At 40.4% G+C, this 19966-nt stretch overlaps 1 protein-coding gene across 1 annotated transcript; it reads right to left on the minus strand.

Moving 5' to 3' along the window:
* Positions 1-125: 125 nt before the first annotated feature.
* Positions 126-19636, minus strand: kif5aa (kinesin family member 5A, a). The gene is made up of 29 exons (XM_004554063.3): positions 19025-19636; positions 16268-16355; positions 16104-16177; positions 15788-15892; positions 15544-15592; positions 15357-15412; positions 15179-15266; positions 11922-12046; positions 11662-11766; positions 10809-10957; positions 9971-10119; positions 9627-9805; positions 9341-9409; positions 8936-9142; positions 7510-7656; positions 7226-7414; positions 6912-7029; positions 6736-6797; positions 6034-6143; positions 5731-5832; positions 5539-5599; positions 5369-5440; positions 4736-4840; positions 4245-4461; positions 3978-4152; positions 3694-3773; positions 3486-3525; positions 3124-3209; positions 126-2662 (listed from the first exon to the last, which is right to left on the minus strand). The coding sequence occupies exons 1-28, from the start codon at positions 19151-19153 to the stop codon at positions 3131-3133; spliced, it is 3129 nt and encodes a 1042-aa protein (XP_004554120.1). The 5' UTR covers positions 19154-19636; the 3' UTR covers positions 126-2662; positions 3124-3130.
* Positions 19637-19966: the final 330 nt, after the last annotated feature.

A 19966-nucleotide genomic window follows, 5' to 3' on the forward strand; every position in this document is an offset into this window, starting at 1 on the left:
AAAACAAGTTGCTTTTCATTCCCCTTTAAAGATCCGTTTCCACCCACTAGGTGGCGCCATTTTCGTCTGTCAGTGTGGGACTGCCTCACACGCTTCCCAAACCCAAATGACTCGCTCCGACACACTCCTTTCTACAAGTTTATTGAACTTTTTACTACAACACATACAATATAGCATAGTGATGAGTCGATATATACAGAGATGTTTGCCCGGTGATTCTTCACATATTCATGTTGACGCTACACTATAGGCATACAGAAATAAATAAAACAAACATTTGTCTGAACAAAGAGCGTGCGCATTTCTTTTCCATCTTACTATGTCATCTGCACGCTATTGTACTTACAGGATTAACAATATATAGCACATGTATTTAGATATGTTCAAATCAGATAACAGGTAACAATATAGTACACACTCCCCTCTAAATTCTGATTTATTACACTTAAAACATGATGTCCAATAGAGGGTCCACAGTAGGGTCTGACCAGGAGATTATTACATTTTGAATGTAATGTGTGAGAAAAGAGATGTTGTATGTACAATTCTGTTATGTTAGAGTAAGATTTATCTTTTAATCCCCTTCCTTTGCTTAGCTTTCACTAGGACAAACGGATCTGATTGTTTATCAGCAGTCATATAGTTTTAAGTCTAGGGTTAGGAGGAAGACAATGGGGCTGGACCACGGTAGCTATGATTGGGAATGTGAAGCCCTGAGATGTTGTTAATGCCGGTAAAAGCATCAGGCTGAGTGGTGCTGTCACGAATGATCACAAACATGAGAAAGATTAGGGATCGCATAAATGAGAACACTCCTGCTTGGATATTTTACATTGGGAATAAATCTGGTTATATTAAAAAAAACAAAAAAAAAAACATAAATAAATTAAAATAAAATGTAGGATTAATTACCCTGTAAAGTGTGACACCAGATTCACTTTAATCCCTTTTATTCTGCTAAAAGCATAAAATCAAACTAACATTTTCAGTTTTTACTGGTTTTATTCAGCGATTCACCTTCATGCAAAAACATCCACTTGTCCGTTACACGCCAAAGCAACGCTGCTTTCTTCCATCCTGATTGGCTGGTCAGGATTTCTCACAGAAGACTAACAGCACAACCTGTCAAAGTGCTCCAGACTGGTGGCTGCTCAGCTGGAGACTCACCTGCAAAACCTCCCCAACTGCTGGATTTTTGAAACAAAAATGAACCACTAAATAGAATCCATGGATTTGCCAAATGTTGATATGTTTTCACATCACGTTTAGAGATCCGAATTCAAACAAGGCCTGTAGAACTTTAAATTAGAAGATGTAAACAGCATCTTAATCTAAATGATTTTTGCGAGCCCCTATTTTAGCCCAGCTCTGATCCTGTGACAAGATGGAGACAGAAAATGGGCATGAATGGAAGAGATAACGACAGCTCTGATCAGACATTTCAATCTACTTACAGGTGGGGTTTTCTAAAGTTGCAACTTTCTGTAGAAACTCTAAGATCCATCCTCATTCTGCATTTGCAAGGATGATATCTTATCATAAAGTTATAAGTTTATATAATAAGCAGCTCTAGAGGTAGTAGTTACAAATGTTTGCAGAGAATGTGTGTGAGTTTGATCATGAGAAGTCAATTCATATTAAGGCTTGGTTAGAAGACTCATAAAGTTTGACGTGGGGAAGGGGCCACATTAAATGGAACGTGGGCATCATTATCCAGAATGAAAAAGTGCATCAAAAGACTCCAACCTCATTGTATCCAAGCATTTACAAAAGGATTTCTCACTACAGACGGTTTGATTGAGCTGGGTTTCCCCTCACATATTTTTTCTCTACTCATCTCTTACCTTAAAAGAAAGGATCCAGGTATCATTTTTGCAATATAATGTGTTTAAAACACAATGACAACATCAAAAAAACGTCTTGGACTCAGATTTTGTTATCAAAAGATAACCTAAAGCTCTGAAACCACAATCAGGATTAATGGAAACCCGCTCTCTCTTTCTGACATCTGTCGAAGTCGATCAGACTTGACTCGCAGCATACCAGCTCCCCGAATGGACTCATGACACAGGCAAAGATTGGAAAGCTAACCCGCTAAGTGACATGCACGCAGTGTGTGAGTCTTCTGTTACAAGCTGGTGTTGCATACTATACTCTTATTTATGACAGAGAAAAAGGTCATGTCTGCCTACAGTATGTCATCCATATGATGCCCTTAAGAAGATGTGTGCAGGGAGTGGGGAAGGCTGTGCATTCACACAAACAGTTGCTGGTCAAAAACCTCTACTGGAGTATACGGCACTATTATTTACAACATGTGTGTACTAACTGATCAGATATGGGGTCAGCCCCGTTTCAGTTCAACCACCCCGAGAGGTGATCAGCATCAGTGGCATGTGTTGAAAAATTGATTGCCTGGGGGCGTTCCTTGATTAAAAATATCGGATTTAATCCTGATTGAACTGAAAAGGACCGGACCCCAAACCTGAGGGCAAGTGTTCACCATTGGAGCAGGAAAGGGCTTCAACTAATTAGAAGACTACAGGGCTACAGATCTTGGTTGTCATCATTATCGGTGATGCAGTGCAGGGTTGAGGGGGCCAGGCTGCATGCAAATGGGAGGGGGAGGGTCCGGTGGACGGGTACAGTGTTTGGTCATCTTCTGCAAAGAGACAGTAACAGGAAGTTAGAGTTCAGAGAAACAGAAGTCAATTCAAAGCTCTACTGATGATTAGGAACTAACTTTTAGGAATTTTTGCCATTAAAGCACATTTGTTGTGTTTGTTTGAACACATTAGATCAATATGATTATCATCTATTGTGCATCTGCAACCTATTATACAAACAGTAAAATAAACTTGTAGACTGATTTTCTCAGCTATGATACTCAGGTTTTACCCTATCTACAGTGGTGGACTAGTTAGGAAGCACGTGCAGTTGTAGCAAGGAGGCCATATGCTGACATTTCCTCCTTTTTCTAGGATTATTTTATCATAATCCCTCAAAAATACAGTATACTGATGAGGCTTTGAGTTATGACTGTTAAGGTAGGGGATTTGAGAATGAAGTGTCAGCGAGTGTCTGCAGAAAATTGTTTATGACTCAGTAGACTTTGTTAGTTACCAAGGTATTAACTTGCAGCAGTCTCCTGCTGAATCATGTAGTGCCTGTTTGAATCATCCACCTCGCTGCCACAGTGAACTTCACTCCTGTTAACGCAGATACACAAAAACAACACTGCATAACCAAATATATATCATCCTTATGTACCATTTATCACTCCAACTGGTTCATCCAACAATCCACAAAAATCCACATTAAGTTAATTTGTGATTCTGGCCCAGTGTAAAGCTGGGATGCACAGTAGCCATCCTGTACTCGATAAGAGGTTAAGAAAATGGATTGCACTCAAACTGCACACACAATTAAATAAAAATAAGTAAAGCAGCCAAACTAACAAGAGAAACTGCGACTGATGTCCTCACCTGTTATCATTAATGTCTCTGCCTTCACTGATGCTGTTACCTGTTGGAAACAAGACATAGTTTTATCAGTTTGTTTGCAGTAGCATAAAAAATAAGAAAAACTGAGCTGCTGACAATATTTGTATTGTGTTAAAGCACAACTACCAGAAGTGCCATAGTAGGTGCAGGCAAACACACACACACACACACACATTTAGATTGTACTTACCGTTGTCAATGTTGAGTGGGTAGGATTCCAGTATGTCCCCATTATATCTTCCTGCTCTGTAGCCCAGTGCTGTGGAAACTCTGTGGAAAACCCCACAGAAGAAACCATAGAGATGCACAATTATACATTTGGCCTCACATTCAGCAGAAAACTTGAACAAAACAGGATGCTTCATTTTTAAGATCAATGCAGATTCTCAGTGACCTTAAAAATCAATCATAATAATGTGTGTTTACTATCTACTATCTGCCTGGAAAAGATGAAGAAAACTGATTTAAACCCACGTGTTGTTCTGGACAGAGTTGGGATTGCAGCTGACACTGGTGGACTGCTGTGGTGTCATGTTACTCTGGAAGAGGGCATTGCTGTAGGTGTTGGCGTGTTCAGTAGCACGGATGTAGGCGTAGAACGGGTTGGTGGGAGAGCAAACGGTCAGCTGTTTTGGTCTCACTGGCTTAGCTGTCGGGATGAAAAAACGATGTAAGACAGGGTACAGCTGCAAGGAAACTGGGTCACTGGGCTGCAGAATTAAGCATCAAGAAGTGCAGTACCGATCTGTGCTGCATGGGGACGCCTCATGGCATTCTTTGCCCTCATTGCATCTTTGATGCGGTCAACCTCCTGCTGGTAGCGACGGCGGTCCATCATGGCGCCCTCTTTGGCATCCCTCAGTGCAGTCTCCAGGGCCTTAACTCTCTCAGCAGTAGACCGAAGACGTTTCTCCAGCTTTGGAAGCTCACAGCGCAGATCTGCATTGTCACGAACCAGCTGGAGAGAATTTTCAGTCTGATTAATTCATTCACAAACTGTGCCTTTTGGACATAACACAGTTCTGTGTATTCAAAATCGCATTCTATGCTATATGCATTAAGTTTCTGTACAAGAATGTGCAGCTTGTGCAGGATTTTAATTATCTTCCAAAACTGCTTTGTGGCTAAGAATCAAACCACCACAACCGCAACTGAGATCTAATCCAAGCCCGTCTGCAGCGCAGGTTTGCATCAGTAAAACTTGTAACTGCTCTCATTTCTGGGTCATTCACCTGTTTGTGAACCTTTGTAAGCTGGTCCAAGTTATTCTCAAGAAAGGAAATCTTCTGCTTCTGGGTGCAAGACCCCCCGCTATCATCAGGTTCCATTTCGGAACTCTGCAGAGGAAAACAAAAAACGGAGGCAAAGGGTGAGATTTTATTTTGTCCCAAATGGCTGTAATACCTGCAGGGGTTAAGGCAGGCTGACAGAAGTTTTTCATTTAAATTTTAGTTAATCTACTGCTAAAAGAAGAGCTTAAAATTGGGTTTGAAGCTGTCTGATCTCAGCTCTCTGCAGGCCTTTTGTCCCAGCTGTTCTGCTTTTTTAAAAGCTTAAGAATTTTTTTTAATCAGTACAAACTTTAGTCGGAAAATTTACATGATCTGACCAAAAACATGAACAGTTCATTCCGTATGGCGACACCCAATATTGATTGTTTGACTAAATACTTGTGTCTAGTTTTACCCAGAAAGGACATTTCTTCATGCAACATATCAAATATTGAAGGGGATTAGAGGGATTAAGGATGCTATTGTTTTTCCTACTCAGGTTTAGCAGGCAATATTAAGGTCACAGACCTCTTAAAACCCTCTTAGCGTGTTTTTAAAAAAAGAATTCCTTTCATTTATTACTCGATGCCTTACTTTTTTAACTCGCGACGTGAGGTCTTGAACGAACAGCTTGCGCAGGTTGTGGAGGGTCTGGAGTTCGCGGGCCTGGATGACAGACAGATGGAGAGGAGGTTAGATAGGTAGACATCTGTGGATGATGTGAAATATGAAGCAGAGAGGTAGTGATAGTCTGTTTTACTCACGACAGTCTCCTCCAGACCCTTCAAGTCCTGTTTGGTCTGCTCATGGCGCTCGTGCAGGAATCTGACAGAAAAAGCAGAAGCATCATTAAAGATAAGAATAAGTCTTATCTTTATCATAACAAATCATATTGATGTATTGTTTTGAGTGCACTTTATAGGAATCTGAGAACAAAATGACCCCTGAACACTTACGAGAGCTCCTCCAGGCGTTCGCTCTTGGTACTGTCCTGGCTCTTCAGGCGTTCGAAGTCAGCGCGGATCTGAGCCAGCTCCAGTTCCAGTTTGGAGTTACGACTGCATGCATGAGGTATAAAAACACAAACAAGAAAAAAAACACATGTTCAGAGACAGCAAGACAAACAGGAAACAGCATTAAAATACTTCATCAATACACACCAAACTGAATTGTTTTAACTGTCATCTTTAACAGTGTTAGCATGTAAGGAATAAGAAATAAAAAACATGTATGTAAAACAAATAAAGAGGACTACAGACTCATTGAGATCATCAATAATCCTCTGCTTCTCATTGATCTCATCCCGCAGGCGGGCCAGCTGCTTGTGGTGGAGACCACGGTGGGACTCTCCCTGATGACGAGGAGCTTTCTGGAAAAGGAAAAACAAAAAAGGAAGAGCGCCTCTTTAAAGATGCTGACCTATAAAATCTCACACTTTCAAAAAGAATGTGTTAAAATCCTGCACACACTGTTTGTGTCATTCACACATGTTGTGTTAAACTGTGCCCTAAATATGGTTTAAATAAAAGACAGAAAGAAAGAAAGAAAGAAAGAAAGAAAGAAAGAAAGAAAGAAAGAAAGAAAGAAAGAAAGAAAGAAAGAAAGAAAGAAAGAAGGAAATGAGACCACTGACAAACAACATGTGTTATATTGTCATTATTGTGCTGCTGTCTTCAATTGGGACATCATTGCCCTTAACTAGATATGCTGATGATTAAGGACAAAAAGTAACACATCTGTTCTGAGAGTGCAATATTTACTTCAATCACCTTTGCATTAAAAACTGAAAATGAGCAAAAAGTCTCTGTTAAGCACAGTGAGCGCGGTCACCATAATAGATCCCACTAAAAGTCCCAAAATACCAGGTCAGACTGGAATAATACTTTGAATGTGTACTGGACCCAATGTCAGAAATGTACTCACTGCTCTGCATTAAATTCTTTTCTAAGGAGGCTTCTTACCTTCACATTTCCATCCTCAGTCTCACCCTTCTCTCCATCCTTCTCCTCAAGCAGGGAGTTATCTTATAGAAGCATAAAATAACAAATTCAACCAGTATGAGCAATTTCAGCAAAGGTTTTAGTCACATATTAATATTTTTACACCATGATTTTCTGTGTGTGTGTTTCTGTGTTACCCTGGTCTTGCAGCTTGGCCAGCTCCTCGCTCAGGGAGTCGTGGCTCTCCTCCAGCTGTCTCTTCTTCTGCTCCACACTCTGCATGTACTCTGTCAGAGAGCGGATCTTTGCCTCATGCTGTAAAAAGACAAGTGTCGCCCCACCCCAGGACATCAGAGACATAATAACTCAATCTCTGCTAACAAGAACAGATATCTTAGATATATTATTTTCTACATTCTGTCTGTTTCTTTTTATCTCACGCCCACATATGTTCTCATAAATCATCAATTTCATTCTATTTTGTGATGCCTCATCATAGCCTATCTCTTACCTGAGAGATAAGGAGCTGGCAGGAGGAAAGCTCCCTTCCAGTCTCTTCCATCTTGCGGTGGCACTCCAGCTGCATGTTCTCCAGCTGACGGCAACGCTTCACCATGCTCTTCACCTCCGACTTGATCTTGCTGATGTAGAGGCGGGCCACAGTGAACTCCTCCTCGATTGCACCACTGATCTCCACTGGCTAAGAGTGAAAATGAAAGCAATATTTTTTTTGTTAACAAGAATTTCTCCATCGGTGCTTGATACTCTAAATGAAACCTCTGTGATCGTGCTCACCAGCTTTATCTCCCCATTACCCACGATGGAGCTGAACTCGCTGAGGTCCCTCATCAGCCCGTTGAGGACCTCAGCTATGCGTTTGCGCTGCTGACCGCTCACCTCCTGCATACGAGACAGCTCTGCCTCCAGCTCCATCAGACTGGCCTGTAAAATAAAAGAAGGTGAGCACCTAAGGAGAACTAAAGCCTTTTAATTGCATCTGGACCTTCATTAAAAATACACAAATGAAAAATCAGCAGACTGACTGAAAAACTTTGGGAGAAAGTCAAGATTAAGATTAAGATTTACTGTAGGAGAGGAATACTAATGAGTCATACTCAAGACCACAGAGCTCTAAACTTATCGTATTGCTGTGGTGCCGCCTACTGTTTAGTGTGAGATATATTAAGGTCCATAAATACTTGGATAATGACTCAATGTTATTATGATCAGGATGTGATTGAAGTGCAGGCTTTCAGCTTAAATTTACCTAGTTCAACAAAAGCATTGCGTTTACTTTTTAGGAATTACAGCCATTTTTATCCAGTCCCCCACTTTCAGAGGCTCAGAAGTAATTGGACAAACTAAAATCATTTTAAACCAAAGCATTGTTTTTAATAATTGGATGAAAATCATTTCCAGCCAATCACCAAATGCTGTGTTTCCTTCCTTGAGATGCTCTGTCAGGTCTTTACTGCAGCTTCACCTTCAGCTGCTGCTTCGGGTCATTATCCATTTGTATTGTGAAAGGCTGTCCAATCACCAGAGAGTATAGGCCTGTAGACTTTTGGATTCATTCTGCTACAGATATCAGCAGTCACATGATCAATAAACACTAGCGACCTGGTTCCACTGGCAGTCATAGCATTGGCCTCAGAGAGAATATGATGTGGCCTGAATCACAAGTTTGTTTCTCTCCTTCATACTTTAACTGATGGTTAATTTCATGGGTTTTCAGCCTAATTATGGCCTTCTTTACTTGCACTAAAAGCTCTCGGGACCTCGTATTGAGAGTTCCAGTGAAAAGCTATAAAATGTAATTCAACACTTGGAATCAGCGCCATATATTTAATCAGAAAAGTGAATAATGAGGGACTAGGCTTTGAAAAGGGGGTACTGTTAGTTTTTTTAAACTCTTGGCATTGAAGTTGAAAGTCTGCACTTTAGTGCCAACTAGGTTATTTAATTTTACATCTACTATGGTGATGTACAGAGAATAATTACAAAAATTATTTCACTGTTCAAAATCTTTTAGATTTAGAAATCAAACCATTTTTGGCTCCTATACAACTGCAGTGTTTTCCCCTCACAGTGCTGCTACAACAGGTGCTTGTCTCTGCAGTGCAATGAGGAAGCAAGCGGATCCTTCTGGTCCACCTCCTGTCTCTGAATTCAGACACCGTTCTGTTTGTCTCAGTAAATCTGTCGCACTCCAAACATTTACCATTTTCTGGGACAGTTGCTCAGCCAGCAGCTGGTTTTGCAGCCCCTTCTCCTCCACTTCCTGGCTCTTCTGGTCATAGTTGATGGCTAGTTCCTCCAGAGCTTGCAGCACCTCCTTCACCTCAGCCTTGGCGCAGTCGCTCTCCACCTGCAGCCTGCCGAGTTCAGCCTGGACTTTGTCCCCATCACCCCTGGATGAGGCCAGAAGCTGAAGAATGGGAGGTAATAAAAAGAATGGGAGATAACAAGGAAGATAGAGGCAAATGTGGGCATTAAGGTAAGATCTTAGAAAGAAAACAAGCTGGTTAAAGCTTAAATTTTAGAATTAACAAGTATCCTCACACTCACAGCATGCGCACTCATACAGTGTGGATATGTTTGTGTGACTGAGTTTGTGTGATCTCACCTCATCCTGGTCCAGCATCTGCTGCTTCAGTTTCTCCACCAGCTGGCACTGAAGGTTGATCTCATCATCCTGCACACACATGATGGTATCATAAACACAAAAAGTCCATACTCTGTCACTTGGATGTCTCCAATATATAAATCAATAATTAAACATTAAATGGAAGTGAACAGGACCCCGAAAACATTTTGTTTCAATTATAAAATGTACACCATTGTTTTTACCATGCAGGTAGTAACAACAAGCAACAGAATGAAGGCACTGTGTGAGGAATGTATGCAAGAACCTTATCATCCAGCTGCTTATACAGCTTGCGTATCTCCTCCTCATACTTCTGCCGCTCCTCCTCAGAAATGCGAACCACAATGGAGGAGGTGTCATTGTCCAAAATGGGACGCTCCTCCACAGACTCGATACGGGTCACTATTTCCGATGTAGTCCTCTCAGTCTCGGGCACATCTTCTCCTAAATGGTAGGAAAAAGTGAACAAAGAAGACACATTACAATGTTGCACTTTAGTTTGTAATGTCAGCACAGAAGAGTTGGAGGTACGCAGCCTTGAAGTCCCCACCCCACACACACACCCCCACACCCCACCCGTGACCCACCAACACCTATATTTGTTCTAACCGTTTCTCCAGCGGTTGAGCTCCGACTCGAGCTTCTGAATGGTCTCCTTCAGGGTCTTGTTCTTCTCCTTCTCCTTCTCATATTTCCTCTTCCACTGCTCTGCTGTCAGCTCCAGGTTGATTGAGGCGGTGTTCCTGATGGTCTTGGCACTGTGAGAAAGAAAGGGCTGATTATGTTATGTTCAACAGTCCTACTGAGTCCAAAAACTGTCCAAAAACTCAGCTTTACCGTTGTAATATGACCCCAAGGTAACATGAAACTTAACAGTCACAAAAAGCAAATAATGCTTCACATTTTTTTAAAATATCAGGTAATAATTTGGTCTTCAGATCCTTCCTTGGCTTTGTGGAATAAAAACAAATGTACAAGAGCCACATCAGTAGGTATCTGAGACTGTATTGTTTTTTTAGGTCATGCTCAAAATAGTTTGTTGCCCTGATTTTAAAGGATAATCTTCCCTGCTGAAAAATGTGACAACACATAAACACAGTATAAACACATTTCCTAGTTTACCTGCTATTTTAGGAGTTAAATTATCATATTTACCTGTTATTTTATCTGTCCCTCTACTCCTTGCTGAACCTGAGATTGGACTATTTAACTATCATGTGTAAATCTACATTTGAAGTCAAGCATGAATATCATATCAAGTAGGTTAAGATAAAAACATGTTGCTGAAATCATGTTTTCCAGCGCTGCTTTTGAAGGGTTAATGTTGTATAACTACACTACTTCATGCTAAAAAATATGTCTGCATGTGAAGAAGCAAAACACATTTTAGTGGTTTAGAAATAAACATCTAACATGACGTGTGATTTAAATCCACAGAGGCATCTACCGTTGTCCAAACATCAGAGTTGACTTGGTCTCAGTATCGTTGTAGCTGGAGGGAGAGCAGCAGATGAACATGGTGGTGCGACAGTTACCGCCGAGGGAGTCCTGCAGGATGCGGGTCATTTTGCTGTCACGGTACGGCACGTGAGTTTTCTACAGGACAGAGTAGGGATGATGAGAAAGGGTGATTAGAAGAAAAGAGAAAAAGATCAAGAGAAAACCGAGCAACATAAAGCAAAGGAACTGCCAGAACACTGCTTCATTTACTTTTGTTTCTTGATTTAATTTTAATCGTGCAAAAATTCATCAGCATAAATTCAGCAAACATTGCCCCTCAGCTTTTGGATTCTTAACCAGGACTGGAACTGCTTTTTAACGTGCCAGATTGGTTGTGCCATATCCAACTACTCTGAAAATTAGCAGGCATAGTTTTGGCATTTCATGGCCAAATCTGGTGAGCTGGCAGGAATGAAAGAGAAAAATCATGAGTGTGGGTACTGAGCAGGTCAACAGGCAGACAGTTGGTGTCCATGTGTGTTAGAAATGAGGTAAACAAAACACTTTATAATGTAGAGAGTGAATTACACATGTTTCAGTTTATTTAAAGTCACTAAATTCTAGAATAAAAATAAGGTTCACTGGTGGAAAACCTAATTATTCTTCTCTGTATTTAAATTTCAGTTTAATTTACTCCTTAAATATAAATCGTTCTTCTATGTTCCTAAAAAAGTTTAACATCGAAGTCAAAGGAGCAGGAGCCCAGCTTAAAAATACAAATCCTTTACTGTAAATCACAAACTGTTATTTTTGAGGCACACCGTCCCATGGAGATAGTGGAAAGAGTGAAAGTAGCTCACCGTGCCCTCAGCCAAGGCAGAGATGACATTTCCGAGAGCCGAGAGAGACTTGTTGATGTTTTTAGCCTCATCCAGGACGGCACCTGCAGCTCCGGTCTTACTGACCTGGATTAAAGAAAAACAGGGAGCGAATGAAATCAAAGAACGGAGAATGTGATGGAAAAACAGGCTTACTCATTACCTAAAACTGCAATGTAAACAAAGAATAATGTAAAATAATCACACAATAGTCATTACAAGCATTTACAAGTCTTTCATACCTTCTCACTGCCAGCCAGATCCACCAGGTACAGTTTTCCACACAGCTTCTGCTCCGTCTCCACGTGCTCCTGCTTGATGTTGATCAGGAAGATGCTGTGGCTACGAGAGCTGTGCTCATTCATGTCTACACAAACAACGACATAATACTTTAATATGAATACGAATAATACTTTTGTGTTTTACACGATGGCTACTATGATATAAACCCCATTTTAGACAACTGAGTGCCACTAAAGTCACCGCAAAGGAACCCATCAGTAACACTGCAGGACTAAGAATGAACAGTTATTTAAAAACTACCTTGTCAAAACCAAGCATGACCCAGAACCCAAGCTCATCACTGACTGCTGAGTCAAGAATTTGTTGGTGATAATTAATATAGCCCGAATTTACAAACAATGGGCAAAAAAGTTCTGGTAATTTTGTATACTGTATACTAAATTTGTATATTGTCTTCTCAGGCTGACTTCGCTTCAGGCATTTCAATGCATTTCATTCTCTAGGGCTCATCTCTTTATTTTTTAAATAACCAATCAATAAAGAGTAATTCAGGAGTGGATCTTAAATCTTTCACATTTTGTCAACCAGACCAGCCATCACTGCAGGACAGTGGTATCAGCATTTCACAGAGAACAGGCATCAAACAGCATTGATCTAAAAGCTTCTCGCCTCTCAGACGGAGTTCAGGTTTCTCTGCAGATGATATCTGAGGGCATGAGCTCAGCGCAGTGCTGAGTGTCGGCCCATCCAACTGTTATCAGCACACCGTTCTGCAGCACAGTGAGTCAGCAGCCATCGACAGGAAGCAGACAACACTGTGGTGCTCAGCATCACAGGCTATAGTAAGTCCTGTCCACTGCTGTTTCCACCCAGGCTGTTTTACAGGACAAATTGGTATAAATGATCATTTTTACCCTTTAAGACTAGTGGACACACTATATTTTGCTATGACTGATGTCTACATTCTTTTCATTTAAAGTGCCTCATAAGGAAATTTGCTGATTATCTCTCCCTCAAACAACCAATAATAAACAACAATAGAAAGTCCACACACTATTTTAACTTGTACTATGTACTGCTGTTATTAAGCTGCTTGAGGATGCTACATAGATAAGATTTAAAAAATGAGGAAAAAACAAGTTTTTGTCACTTTTTGTTTGAGTGGAGGAACTCTTCTGACAGAGCGCAAGCTGCAGGTCAGTGGAAAGTGTGTGTGTCGGGTCAGACAGTGTTTTATTAGCCTGTCTGCTAAGAGACTGCTCACAGATCAGCTCAAAGGATGGATGACTGAAGCCGTCGATACTATGGAAAAAGCAAGAAACTAGCTTTTTGACATGTACTCCCTGTTTTTATATTGGCAGCTTAAAATGATTTAAACCGTTTGAATGGAGAGACTTTGCATTTTGAAACAAAGGATGAGAAAAGGCTTATAGAGCAGGGCAGCACAACTTTTTGTTCTGCATCAGACTATTGATTTGTTTTTTCATGGAGGTTTTTAAGTCCATTTGCTACATTATCACCCCAACAAACAGCCTTCAGCTTTATTGACTTTCCAGAAGCTTTGGACGTCTCAGGGCTCTATAAAGTGGCCCAAGATGCTTACCTCTGTATTAGCATTGAAAATGAGTGAATTAGATTTCTGGAATATTTTACCATGTTTGCAATCTGTGATAACTGCATACACAGACCTCTTATATTACTGTTTTTACAGGAATTATCATTTAACTGAATTTTTTCAGTTAGATGATAGAAAGTCTGGGGTTTTTTTTACCCTTTTTTTCATTTGTTTTATCACATGGCATATTTAATTTATTTTATGATGAATGGGACTTTTTACTCTGACCTATTTTCATATTCTTGCTACACTACCTACATGCTGAGATCATCAGATTACGATTTAAAAGAAGGCTGACTGCAGTTAATTAAAGGCACACACTAGGAAGGAGGAATGTTAAAAAAAGACAGAACAGCAGATTAAAATGTGAACGAATTTGTATTCTTCCACATCACTAGATAAAGTGTTTTTGACCAGAGTACAGCTCAATTAACTTTATAATATCGGTTTAACTGATATTCTCTGTTTTAAAAAAAAAAAGCACTAAGATTGGAAAAATGTTGGCAAATGTTCTCCTGAAAAGTTGGAAATGATCACTTCTAAACTTCAAGTATTCCATTTTAACAAGACAAGATGGCTGCTTTTTTAGTCCACGCTGTCTCCCAGATTTTTTCACATTTACAGCAAACTAATGGATCAACATACAAAGGTACTGCTTTATTTCTGAACTACAGACGATCTGCAGTAGGTGGTAGCTTAAAAATCCATTTCAATCACTTTGCAGAAAAGCCCATTTTCAAAAGATTTCACAGAAAGACTTTGTGTGTACTAACACACACACACACACACACACACACACTGAGGCACGAAATGCATTAACTCTGAATGGCGGAGATCTGTGCAGGCTGAGATTTATAAGTGTGAAGCAGTGCTGATGTTTTTTGTTTGACACAGAATCCCAAAGCAGATCTGACCTCATTCTTTTTTTTTAGTCTGCAGTGGAGTTCAGCTCTGAGTCAGCACACAACCCACAGAAAAGCAAAACACACACACACACACACACACACACACACACACACACACACACACACACACACACACACACACACACAAACACACACACAGTTGTGATTTTTTGGAGCGATATTTATCAGCAGGGTTTCTTTATTATTGTAATATTGCTCGGTAAAAATCTATACTGCTAAATATTTAAGACATACTTACAATCCTGCAGAAAACCAATTAAATTTACAGGAGGAGCAAAGTGCAGCAGCTCCTGATGCTTGTTATGACTTTATTAAAATAAATTTTTTCTTTCCCAATTTGTTATTGTCATACAAACCACTTCATCTCTCACAATTGCATCACATTATGAAATGCATATAACAGAACCTCATTTCTGCGAAAATGAGTGAGGCTTTTTGTGATAATGCACAATAACATGCTGATTACATAACACATTAACAGGCCACATGAACTCAGCTGCCATCTCATGCATCACTAACAAGTCCTGAGAGCTAATATTAGCAACAGTGAGAAACTAGAACTGGTATTCTGGTACGGAGCAGTAAGAAATCAGAAACGTTACAGAGTAAACATTCAGATTTGTCTTTTTGTTACAGTATTATATATAAAAATTATGGGGGGAAAACATCAGTCAGGACTGTACTACTCATCTGTAACGCAAAGATAAAGACTCACTAGTCACAGCAACGTGGCGGTTATTTTTGCCCTCATCAATCACATCCATAACTTCATCAGGGCTTGAAACGAAGCGCTCAGTGCATCCCTAAGGACAGGAGAGGAGAGGAATAGGAGACAAGCATATTATCATTTACCTGATGCAGCCCATGAACAGATATTCAGGTAGGACACCTACCTTCACATATGGCACCCTGTTCTTATCCTCATGAACAGACAGGTTGGTCTTTGTCACTAAAAAGTAAATAAAGGAAAATCAATGACTTTTTTGGAGGATCTTTTAGAGCAAACAAAAAATGCTGCACTGGTTAATCACAGTGGTAAATCAAAATAAATTGACGTGAGTTATTTATTCTAATACTAACCGTCCAGGAGATCACGGATTTTATCCATATAGATCTCAAAGTAGGAAACCTGTTGGAGAAGAAAAAAAAGTTTCCTCATATGGGAAAAAAAAACCTTTAAGTGAATTATTGTTTGAAGCGGGTTTTCACCCTGCAGAAAATCACTTATTAAAAGAAGGCATGTCCAAACAAAGCATAGCACAGTGAAACAAAAACATAAACATAATACAAGATAAGACATCAACGCATGTAACAAATGTGACACCTTGATGTGGAATTCAAGGTTTTCATCCATGGCAAAGATGTGATTGAAAATGTCCTCGGCGATGCGAGGAATGATACCCATCTGGTGAGGGTCGTGCAGCTTGCCCTGCAACAGGAAATTGTGCATGTAATTACATGTGAGACACAGCCACACAGTAAATTCTAGTTTGATATATTTCCTTCATTATAATAATGCCTTTAAATTTCCATAAATTCTCTGGTAAATCACCATCCATAAGAGGGAAAATGGGTATGTAACAAAGAATCAGCATAATAGCCCAATGCTCAAAAAAAATGAACATTAAAAGAAAATTTACCTCCATAGTGTGAGTCTTCCCGGAGGAGGTTTGTCCATATGCGAAGATAGTGCCATTGTATCCACACAGCACATCTATAAGCAAGAAAAAACAAGAAAATGAGGTTACGCAACATGCGTTCACTAATTTGAAGAATTGTAATTTATTTAGCAGCTCATCCATACCTTTCACAATCTGCTTGGCACAGGTGTTGTAGACTTGCTCCTGGGTGGTGTTGGTTGGAAACACCCGATCAAACGCATAGGACTTTCCCTGCATAGACAAGGAACAAGAACAAACAGATCATAAAATCCTACTGAAGTACAACTAATGGTTCAAATGAATGCATCCTTTGTTCCCGACCAAGCATTAAGGAAGAATGATGGTGCATTAAAACATCAAAACTTTAATAAGAGTTGCTTTTTCCATGACATTATCCATACTATAACTGGGCCACATCTGTGAAGGAATGTTCTAAAGTACTCACGTACAAATTAGATAACAGAGTCACCGAGTGCTGAGGTGCATAGTGCTTAAAAGTCTCTAACACTCTGGAGGTTTGGAGCAGTTACTAAGTCATTAATATCAGCACAAAACTGTGTGCCAGGAGCTTCGTGGGTTTCCATTGGCCGATCAGGTCCTGTAGGTGTACGTGTGTAAATCAAAGGTGAAACAGAGTCTGAAATGCAATTGTGTAAAAATGCCTCTTGGTGGATGTAAAATAGTCAGAGACATATTTCATCCTTGATGTAGCATCTTCATATTACTGGCTGGGCGTACTGAAATGCTTCATTTCTAGCATCATGCTGTATATTGTACTACATACGAAAACTAAAATGTAAATATGAAAACTTCTAAGTGGGTTAAGTACTAAATTAATTCTTGGTTGGATACAGCAAATTTCTTAACAGCTGACGATTACAGTTGACAGTTTAATGTTTGAACAGACCAAGGCTAGCTGTTTCGCCTCCAGCCTCAGCATCGACCTGCTAAATGGAACAAAACTCTAGTTAATAATTCCAGTTTAATTGCTGAAAGTGATAAATGCTCAGAGTTTGCTGCCCGGTAACAGAGATTCATCACACTCTGAAACAGAAAACAGGAGCATATCTTATGGCTTATTATAAAGGTATTAAATAAATGCAAGCATAAAATCTAATGATGAACAGGTAGCTGGACACAATGTAAAAAAACAAGGGACAAAAATCATCCAAATGAAGCTCATATCCTGTTTATACAAGTCTAAAATTGAGTCTGTATTTTGTATTTTTTAAATGTTGTCCTCATGATAGATCGGTTCCTCCTAAAATCCACAGTCACTGTGTGAGACACTGACGAGTGACTCAGCCCAGACAGGCACGGCTGCAGAAACCAGGCTAATAAAACCCTGAATGTCACCATCCCATCTGAGGCAGAGTCCACAAAGCAACGCAGAATGATGCTGCCAGAACATGAGCCGTAGAAAATGTCATTAACAAATTGACTCATCTGCAGACCACCCCCACGCCAGCATGATTGAACAGAGAGACAATTCAGTCCCGGGATGAGGGAGGTTGGGAGGGATGAAGGAGGCACACAAAGAGGCATAAAAATGGAGATGGGAGGACAAATGGAGATGAGCATTGAGACAGTAACGACAAAAGACTGAGAGAAAAACACCAAAGCGGGATGAGATAGTTGATAAAGCCAGAATGGGAGGCACAAAAAAAGGTGCAGCCAGAAAGGAGATAAAGCAGGTCAGTCAGAGATGCCTGAGCTCACTGAATGATTATTGATCATCTCTATGGGCAATTAGAGGGATCAGTTTCTGGCTCTACTGCATCATGCTGAGGGGAGAGAGGAAGGTCAGGATGAGATATTTCCATTACTGGTAGACATGATTTCAACATGATTCCTCCCTCTGCATATTAGATACGTCATTTGTACTTTAATTAAAATACTAAAACTACATAAATACATTGAAAAAGCACAAATATTTCTTTGAAGTCAGCGTCTCGTATACTGAATATGGCAGACAGTTAACTTTCTAGTTTCCAGTGGTTTCTTTAAACTATGTAATTTTCATTAGACATTCAAGCAGTGTTGTTGCAGGCACAAGGCATAAGATGACATTGTTGGATATAAAAAATAATTTTAGGACGTATTTTTTGTTTGTTTAACCTCAATAAAAAAAAATTGAAAACAGCAAATGAGAGATATGCGGCTTGTTCAGGTTTGGTTCCACCCAACAACCCTTCATCTGTCTTCTAAGCTGAAACATCTACTGCTTCGAGCATCTGCTGAGTAATAAACACAACAGAAATTAATTCAGTCTTGTGTTTTGCATATAAACAGGCCACGTTTTCTACTTCAGCACAGCAAAAGAAAAAAATGATAAAAAATAAGAATAGAAACATTTTAAATCAATAAATAAAATGAAAAGCAAAGATGATTCTGGGCAATACTTTACATTTATTTCCCATTTATATACAGGTAACAGTTTAACAATTAAGGGCTCTTATATCTCCCATGCAGGAAAATAACTACCGGTATATAGGAAAATAACTAAAATGTGTATGTCATATACAGTTTGGAACATGTCATATAACCATCTATGCCTCTTTATAAATGTACCATAAAATGTTTAATGATGGTAAACTAAAGTAAGCATGATGATGGGCCTGATGTGTGTCATTCATAAGCTGCACGGTGCAGTCCTCAGTCAGCTGATGTAGGAGGCCAGAGTGCGCATTTAATCAATATTAGCTACATAAAAGCCATGTGTACTTGTTATGCTAGGTGAAAAGACAATTTAAGGGTAAAAAAGGAGGGGGGGGGGGGTCCCCGTTCCTCCCCTGAATATTGTGTTTTCCTGCTGATCTACAACCCAAACAGATGGGCCGGGCTGATGATTTATTGATGGAGGGCCTTCCTGCACAACAAAGCGGCTTCTTTTTACTCACCCCGACGACGACGGTGTCATCTCCTTGGAATTTGGGTAGGAACTGGTCCCCACGTAAAATCTCCGACTGATTTAGAGGACGAAAGCGACACAGCACTTTTATGTTGCATTCCGCTGGGGCATCGGCCATTGCGCAGATTCAAGGTGGAGGATGCTGCTTTCTGCTGAGAGGAAAGATGCTGCTGACGCTGGAGGCGATTAGATCTTGGGCCTGATCTGTGCGTCTGAATAAGCTCTGAGTGATGCGCGCAGGATCCGGTCCTTTTATATCGAGGCGGCTCTGAGGATGGCGGATAGGTCGGCCTGTTTCTTACCCTCAGAGAGACGATAATAAATTTATGCGCAGCTGGACGGGTTTTCGTGTCGCAGTGAGGCGGCCAAGCTAAATTGGATGTCAAGGCGCAAAACAACCCCCTACATCATTAAAACAATGAGCTCTGAAGCGAATCGATTGCCCCTGCTTGTTTGTTTCTCGCTCGTCGGTTCCTTTTGTGTTGTTTCGTCCTTTCCCGTGCAGGGGCGGCGGTGGGTGTGCGTCTGGCCGGTTGAAGGTGAGATGCTGCTGGAAGGGCAGTGAGGTAAAGCTGCTGCTTGATCGCCCTCCTTTGGTCGCCACAGCGCCTCCTATCTGTAATCCGAGGAAGGGCGTGGTCTGCATCCGCCTCTTTAAAGTGGTACCCACAGCCTCAGCATCACCAAGGCCCAAGGTGAGGCGTCACATCTGAACAGAGGATCGAGGAATAACTTTGTTATCATATACATCACAAATAGTCGTTGGCTCTCATCCAAGGAATGACTGTACTGCTTGGAAAGCCATATGAAACATTTGGGGAAGAGAGATTATTGATTAAGGGATTATTAGGCTTCAGCTTAAAGTGGCATTACAGGCCAGGGTGATGCAGCAATATGTCAAGACAGCACATTGAATGTCAGAAACCTGTAA

This window comes from Maylandia zebra, linkage group LG20 (assembly GCF_041146795.1).
Source record: "Maylandia zebra isolate NMK-2024a linkage group LG20, Mzebra_GT3a, whole genome shotgun sequence".
Classification (NCBI taxonomy): Eukaryota; Metazoa; Chordata; class Actinopteri; order Cichliformes; family Cichlidae; genus Maylandia; species Maylandia zebra.